General features: G+C 46.5%; 2 protein-coding genes across 2 annotated transcripts; both read right to left on the bottom strand.

The window, feature by feature from the left end:
* Nucleotides 1-399: 399 nt before the first annotated feature.
* Nucleotides 400-4,678, bottom strand: LOC144172535 (uncharacterized). The gene is made up of 3 exons (XM_077701212.1): nt 4,389-4,678; nt 2,549-2,986; nt 400-528 (listed from the first exon to the last, which is right to left on the bottom strand). The coding sequence occupies exons 1-2, from the start codon at nt 4,676-4,678 to the stop codon at nt 2,551-2,553; spliced, it is 726 nt and encodes a 241-aa protein (XP_077557338.1). The 3' UTR covers nt 400-528; nt 2,549-2,550.
* A 67-nt stretch (nt 4,679-4,745) lies between these two features.
* On the bottom strand, nt 4,746-6,696 carry LOC144172513 (uncharacterized). Its single transcript, XM_077701199.1, has 4 exons — nt 6,584-6,696; nt 6,118-6,247; nt 5,430-5,550; nt 4,746-4,795 (listed from the first exon to the last, which is right to left on the bottom strand). Exons 1-4 carry the CDS (start codon nt 6,694-6,696, stop codon nt 4,746-4,748), a joined length of 414 nt encoding a protein of 137 aa, XP_077557325.1.
* Between the last annotated feature and the right edge of the window lie 1,007 nt (nt 6,697-7,703).

Raw genomic sequence — 7,703 nt, 5'->3', positions numbered from 1 at the left:
TGGTGGGGCACGTCAACTGGTTTACCACCATTATAACAAACGTACAAAAGCAGCACCAGGTTCAGAAGTGTGTTGAACATGTGTTCAAAAATTATAAAGTACAGTCCATTTTTAGATGTGTACACCATGTGCAGGTAAAAGGAGTTTATTGAATATACAGGGAACATTTAAAAAAGTACAGTGGATATTTACATGTGTACGCTTGCACACAATCACAGGACATCTGGCAACATGACGAAGGCAGCGTCAGAAGCAATGCCACCTCCACCAGCAGGGTCACCACCACCAGCAGTGCCACCCCCACCCGCAGCAGCCCATGCCGAAACACCGATGGAGATCCTGGAGAACATAGTGAACTATGAGGACTTAGAGACTGTGTCTCTGTTGTCAGATGAGGACGGCGGTGCTCTGTCTGGCGATGCATTTTCTTCAGGCATTGTGCCATGCTCAAGTGTGCCATCGCCTTCATGCTCGAGTGTGCCGTCGCCGTCATGCTCGAGTGTGCAGTCGTCATGTGGTGGGTCCGCCCTGAGGAGACCGTCGAAAAAAAGAAACGACACAGATGACCCTCTTTACACCCACATAAACGACATTTCAGAAAAACTGGCAGCATGGAAGCCACTTGACAGTGATGAATACTTCGCCATGTCATTAGTGAGCTCCATGCGAAAAGTTCCCGACGATGTAAAACTGGAGATGCGCATGAAAGTTATGCAGGCAGTCAAAGACTACATGACCTAACTGAAATGACTTCCTGAAATAACACTATTGCTTTTTTCCCCCTTTAGTTTATTACACTGCTTCTGCTATTCCTATCACATCACTTGCTTTGCCAATTTCGTTTCCTTTTATTCAATTATCCTGTGCCTTCTCTGCACGATTGTTTTATCTCTTAAAGGACCACTGACACCAATTGTCGGCGTTAATATTATTGCACAGTTCGCTTCCTTCACTCAACAGAATACCCTGGCTGAAATATGAGCGGCCTGCGACGCGAAGAATATAGTTTAAATAGTTTAATGCCCGGCGAGGTCGGCTCCACCTCGTCGTGACTTTCCATCGATGAACCGGCGTGTTCTCCTTGCCTCGTAGAGACTTTTGTTTGCAACGCCCCTCGCGCCGTATTTTGTTTGTTGCCTCGGATTAAGATATCCGCATCCTTCCAGGTTTTTCTTTTTCTAGCGTCACTTGTAGCTAAAGAGCTGAGAGTTGGTTTTTTTTGGTGTCTTGTTTGTAGTAGTGTTGTTGGTGAGGGTAATGATTTTGAGGACATTTCGAGTGTTGTGTACAGCTTGCAGAGCTGTTAGATGTTTCTTATAGTGAATGCTGTTGTCGGGGGTTAAGGATGTTTGTCCCATAGAGTGTTATGCGAGTTGCGAACTTGTTAGTATTTTTTTTTTGTAGTTGCGTTACTGAGGTGTAACAAGTGTTGCCTCTAGAGTGTTTCGCGTGTCTGTGACATTCATTCGACTCTAACACAATCCAGAAATCGGTTTCGAACACGTGCGATGTGACGACGTAACTGCTCACACTGTGAGGCGGAAGCACAAAAATAAAATGCGATCTTTTGCCTCCAGCCTGTTGTAAGCATCAATTCAATTCACGCGATCTGCGGGGTCAAATAGCGAGTCACTTTTCTCTGGCGCACATAGAGAAGGCTTTTAACCGCACACTCTGGGTTGAGTTGTCGCTAGTGATAACTAATGCCGAACATAGCAAGAACAGTAAAACCATGATCTTTTGCTTCCAGCCCGTCGTAAACATCGCACGCGATTTGCGGGGTCAACCAGCACTTTGGCGCAAGCCAAGAAGGCTTTTAACAGCACGCCGGCCTGCAGGTGCTTTGTTCGGGCAGTCAGCGATGCCACGTTAGTTTTGTTCACCGCAATAGCAACGTGCAAACCACTGGAGCTATTTAAGGATACGAGAGCGAAAAACTTTTTCTATAAGACTCAAATTACTGCACACAGAGGAAAGAAAATGTTGAGGTGCGCCGCTCTATCTGCCGACATGTTGTAAACACAGGGACACACAAGGGTTATATCGTATGCATGCTACTTTGCTGAGATAGCGTGCGCTCGTTTTACGGCCTCTAAGCGCAAAACCAACTTTGCGTGCTGGTCATGCGCAGTTCCACTGACGCAAGGGAATAGCAAGCGGGAACACTTTGCGTAGGGCTGAAAACGCTATGCTAAAACTCTCTAATATCAAAAGAATGAATATTTCACCAAAATAAAAAATAGTGAGAATCAGCTGACCATGGAACACCTGCATTTTCATAAAAAAAAACGTAATTGGGTGGAAGTAACGCAGTGCAAAAGCTACAATGGCGCAGTACCTGGACTGTGTGTTTGACCCCAATGCAGTGCGTTTTACTCTGCTACTATATGGCGTGTATGAAAACTAGAGCCGCCTATGGAAAATGCGCTGCTGGGATTTCTAGAGCATACAACAGGGTGCCCATGTGAATTATCCTGGAGTGCTCAAAGAAAGCTCAGTGCACTTTCCTCATTAGCGGTACAGATTATGTGGTGGTGAAGGCATTCACCTTTATCGGTGGAGTGGCTGCAGCAGCTGTGTTTGCAGGCTTCCCATGGCTTTCTCCCGGGAGACTCCCAGCTGAGCCCACTGCCAAGGAACCTCACCAGCTGCGCTGCAGAAGTAGGATGCAAACAGATTCCGAACTCCTGCAGGATCACTGGCGAAGTTCCTTGAGTGCGTCGACTCCAGGGGGAAGAAGTGCTGCATGGCATCATTCCCTTGCACCCCTTGAAGGTTTTGGCGCCAGCGTCCTGCAACAATGTTGCCAAACCTATCCTCACTGTCCATGTACGCTTGTGAGTGCGTGTTCTCGACAGTGAGGAAGTTGTGCAGGATGCAGGCTGCCTTGATGATGAAGTCAACATTCTTCGGGCGCAAGGGGATGGTGCGGAGCAGGATGCGCAATCGAGCTGCGGTAATGCCGAAGGCATTTTCCACACACCTCCTGCAAACAAGGACAACACGTGCCAACGAAAACAAATTAGGTTTACTTAGAAATAAAAATTCTCTAATGAAGTGTTTCAGTTTATTAAGGACATTTGCTGCATGGCTAGAATATGGCACGCGCAAGCAATGAAGTTTTAGTGGGCACCCAGCACTAACTGAATATTTGCTTTATAGAATACAAAAAAGGGGCTTTGTCATCAACGTTTAAGACGTTTTAACCAATGTTTGGCAGTTTTTGAACTTTAAAGCGGCCATGCAGACAAAATATAAGTTTGTTTTATTCGAAAGGTTCCGCGCTTTACAGTGCCCCCAGTGCTTGTCCGTATTCACTGACGAGTAAACGATCCCGTATTTAGAGAAATTAATCATTTTAGGTTGAAATTGTGATTCTCCTGCCAAATCGTGTGTTTTGGTGACGTCTGCCATGAAGTCACAAGAGTGAGTATTCACATGAACTTCCAGTGCGTCACTGGGCTGTGCAGCCTTGCTTACTGCCAGTCGTCCCAGATGGCGCTACCATACTCAGCTGCGGACCGTTGTCCCTACAAAATACATTTTCTAATTTTTTTCCACTAGCGGTTGGTTGTTGTACACAACTCCCTTTTTATCATTTTGACAAAAATTTTGATTTTGATATTTTTTTCGCAACGATTATGTATGAAAACATTTAAAAAGCAAACTTTTCATCGCTTATCCGGTTGAGAAGTCGGTAAGTATTTTACAGAGCGTGAAAGAAGAAAAACTACCATGCGCGGTTTGCGGCGGCTGCACCAACTAAAGGCTGTGACGACGGGAGGAGACGCACTGTGATTGGACGATGTCCAAGGTTAGCATTCAAACAAGTTTCGGTTTCGGTTTTGTAAAACAACATGCTTGACATCCGACGGCATCGTTGGATGGGCATTCTCGATATTTCAGTAATCGTCGTACAGCGCTTCTGCCATGTTTTCGGCTGTAAAATGCCTAAGATAATCCACCCAGGGCGGCTTGGAATCGTAGCAATCACTAGCCGAGGCCAACGCAGTGAACGAACGCCCTCCGCATCCCCGCAGACGCTCAAATGCATGCCATGCGCTTTTCCCCCATATTTGGAGCTTGCCTCACTCATGCCTGTATGATAAAAAGCGCGTTCACACAAGGCCAAGTGTCTGTTGATTCTGGCCTGTGCCCACTGCCCGCAAGCAGTTTGTGCTTATGGCATGTGCGCTTGTGCAGCGCTTGCGTGAAGCGACCTTGACTCGGAGCTAGATACAGTCTACAAACTAACAAAGTAAAGAAAGACGCATTCTTCCATTCTTCCAGTAGCTTCAACGCATGAAGCCGCAAAATTATTTAGATTTGATCTTATGATAAGGAGGGGGGGGAGCATGTGTTTGTTTGTCAGTTTTTGTGTACCATACCGTGCACGGCTGAGGCGATAATTGAAGATTCGTCTCTCGTCTCGTCGCTGCAACTGCTTGCCCGGGAATGGGCGCATGAAATCTTTCCTCAGTTGGAACGCCTCGTCTCCGACAAACACGTAGGGCGCAGTAGCTGCATTGGGCAGCTGCCCCAAGGCAGGTATGCCCAACTTCTCTTCATGGAGGGCCTGGCCAAAGTCTGACTTTTTGAAGACGCCGCCATCGCTTCTGCGGCCCTCCGCACCAACATCAACGAGGACATACTTGTACGTGCTGTCCACAACGACCATGATGACTATAGAAAACGTGTGCTGAAAAAAAAATTGTCATTTTATTGTTTTTAAAGACGTAAGTGAGCTAAGGCGATATGATGGGAGGGATGGCATGGTAGGGGAGAAGGCTGTTTGCTGCGAAGATCGCAGCTCAAATGTTTTACACAATTTTGATATGTTTAAGTATTAAAAGACACAACTTGATGGAGCTCTAGGTGCACAGTAAAAGGTGAATAACTTTTTATTTAACTACTCTTGAATAACTAAAGCATCACATGTCTTAACCCCCCTCGGCTTCTGTTTGACCGGCAGCGATGCTTGTTTGCTGGGAATTAAATAATTTAGGCTGACATTTTTCTTTGCTGTTTTTCTTTTTATTTATTCACAACATTGAAGGGTATGTGGCAAAGCTCCCAAAGTGAGCTTGGGTACGATTTTAATTGAGCGTCGCCACCTTCCTGAGAGCCTCTTGCCATTTGTGCTTTCACAAAAAGCATTAGAAGCCAACAAGAAAGGGCGTCATGGTCCACCCTCTACGTACAAGGTTTGAGTGTACTTGTACACAGAGTTTTTAGACATAATTTAAACTTGTTTTGTAGTTAAAAAGGAAACAGAGTAGTGAACCGTAATAAGAGGTTGCAAGAGAAATATTGAAACCCAAAGCACTCTGCAGTTTTGGAGTTTAGTATCATAAAGCTTATCACAAGTTTGTGCTGATAAAACATGCATAAAGCAGATAAGTTCACCTTGTAGTTGTAGAACAACCTGCCTGATTTCGGAGGTGCAGTGATCGCCACGTGCTTGCCGTCGACGGCTCCCAGGCAGTTGGGGAACTGCCATCGGCGGCTGTAGCCGTCAGCAATTGCGGCCCATTCTTCCGTCGTTGGCACCTGAAATTACATTGACACGAGTCAGCACTACTTATCAACAGGTGAAGCATGGTCACAGCAAATTGTCGTATCCCATGGACCTGATTGACTGCTGTGTTTAAAAAACAATCATACCTGGTGGTGAATCTTTATCAGCCATAACTAATAGTGTGGAATAAGAAATGCCCCAACTATCTCACACCTTCCTTAGGTTTCATTATTGGAACCCAAATTGTGGGTGTAGCTTTTGATTATAATCTGCTTGCCTGCTTGAAATTGTACGAAAAGTGGGTTCTCCAACACCTGAACGCCATCTACATGGGTTTTTGGTGGATGTCAATATCCTTAGGTAGTGTAGGTGGTTTGCAGATTCTCACTGCACCATGCTTCATAGCCCAGGTGCAGCTTCAGCATGTGAAAAACGGGACGTTTGATATGACCTGCATGGGTTGTATTGCATTTTCCATTCATGCAAAAATACATCCTCCCCAATCATAACCTTCGCTTTCAACACCAGTCCAACTGTTTCCCTGTGACTGCCATTACAGTGCATTCCCTGGAACACAATGATCTCATGTGGGGTCGTACCTTCATGTACTTGTCCTTCAAGTGTGCCCAGATGGCTCGGCACGTGTCGTGAACGGCCATCCGGGCCGTCTCGATGCCCACGCGGTAGGCCAGGGCCACGTCTTTATTGTCCTGCCCCGAGGCAAGGTAGCTGCAACAAGAACAGAAAACGCAGGTGCCTTGTAACTACCACTACCACTTGCTGCCAAGCAAACGTTGCCCCAGAGATTGGATTGTTATCGCCCTTGCCTTCTTGACTGCAGTTCTTATGAGCTATAATCGCATCATTACATGCAATTTAACCACGAAAAACATAAATATGACGTGCAGAACTGCTTGCATGGTAAAACACACAGCTACGTTGTTGGTATGCAATGCAAATCATGACGCTGGTCGCAATGAAAAAATTGCTGCAGCCAAGCGAACCGCAACGCTTTTAAGTAACGTTTTTGAGATGAAATAAATGTGAGCAAAAATCTCAACCAACCTCAAGGCAATTGCAAGCCTTTCGCCTGGCTCGAGAGGCTCCCGGACGACGTACTGCCGCGTCAGGTCGGTCTCCACGTACGACAGCAAGAGGTCGAAGTTCCTCGGCGTCATTCTAAAATATTTAAAAAAAAAGGCGTGGTCCCCATCCCGCATGCGCTGCATCTGCAAATAACGGGAAAAATTAGTAGTGAGAGAGGCAACATCGCGAACTGTGCCGAGACTTCCGAAAGGAGGAGCTACTGCTTGCTCATTATGCTCGCTCTCGCTAGCATGAAGCGACGCAATTGTGCACGCATGCAATGTGCAATCTACCTCTACCATTCATTAAAAGCGGTACAAACAGACAGAGGATCCAGTTACTTACCGCAGTGTAATATAAGCCTTCCTGTTTGCGGAACTGGAACACTTGCCGCACCCACAGCCGCCGTTGTTTTTTTTTCATTTTGTCGCCTCCTCAGCGCCTCCAGCACCAATACATGTTTCTGGAGAACCATGACCTGGTACTCGTTCATAGCTCTGGAGGTGGAGCGGTCGCACAAACAGAACACAGAACGGCGGCAGACGAACCTCGCAATTGCGCGCGAATATGGCGGCACACTGTTGCTCGAACGAAAGGCTTTCGTCGGCTTGATGCAGCCGGCAGTTTTTCTTCAGCGTTTAAACAACGCAGTTGGATGCGGTTTAGCAACGTTAAAGTCACTTCAGTGCATTTATAAACAAAAATAAACGTTTACTTTAAAGCCTAATTACAAAAAACTCTGCACAAATTGTTTATGTTGGCACAGAGCTAGGCAAGCAAGTCTGGCAACACACACAGACGCAGCGTCGAGCGCGCACGCCGGCGCGTGATTTCGCCGGTCCCATTCGGTTACTCGCCCTCTCCTGCGGGCGCGCACGTTGACGCCGAACGACGCTGACGCTCGCGCGACGCGGAAAATACGCTGCATCTGGTTGGGCCTTTACTCGTCAATATAGATAACGCAGTCCGATTCGTGGCAAGCACTGTGCAAGAGGTAGCGTTTCTCTAGCGGTAAGATGTTTGTATGTGGTTTGAAGATTTTGTTTTCCCTCCCTGAAAACCAATCCTTATTGTATGTTTGCCGTACCACCATTTGATT

This window comes from Haemaphysalis longicornis, unplaced genomic scaffold, assembly GCF_048455015.1.
Source record: "Haemaphysalis longicornis isolate Haplotype H1 unplaced genomic scaffold, Haemaphysalis longicornis Haplotype H1 scaffold_23, whole genome shotgun sequence".
Lineage (NCBI taxonomy): Eukaryota > Metazoa > Arthropoda > Arachnida > Ixodida > Ixodidae > Haemaphysalis > Haemaphysalis longicornis.
This window is presented reverse-complemented; position numbering and strand designations above follow the sequence as displayed.

Bases quoted from the DNA above. Each gene is read 5' to 3' on its own strand.
- LOC144172535 (XM_077701212.1), bottom strand. From the start codon at position 4,678: ATGGTCGTTGTGGACAGCACGTACAAGTATGTCCTCGTTGATGTTGGT. The intron at 2,987-4,388 runs GTATGGTACACA...CCTTGTTTGCAG, and splicing joins TATCGCCTCAGCCGTGCACG to GAGGTGTGTGGAAAATGCCT.
- LOC144172513 (XM_077701199.1), bottom strand. From the start codon at position 6,696: ATGACGCCGAGGAACTTCGACCTCTTGCTGTCGTACGTGGAGACCGAC. The intron at 5,551-6,117 runs GTACGACCCCAC...ATGTAATTTCAG, and splicing joins TGAAGGACAAGTACATGAAG to GTGCCAACGACGGAAGAATG. The intron at 4,796-5,429 runs GCAGGTTGTTCT...CGATCTTCGCAG, and splicing joins CACTGCACCTCCGAAATCAG to CAAACAGCCTTCTCCCCTAC.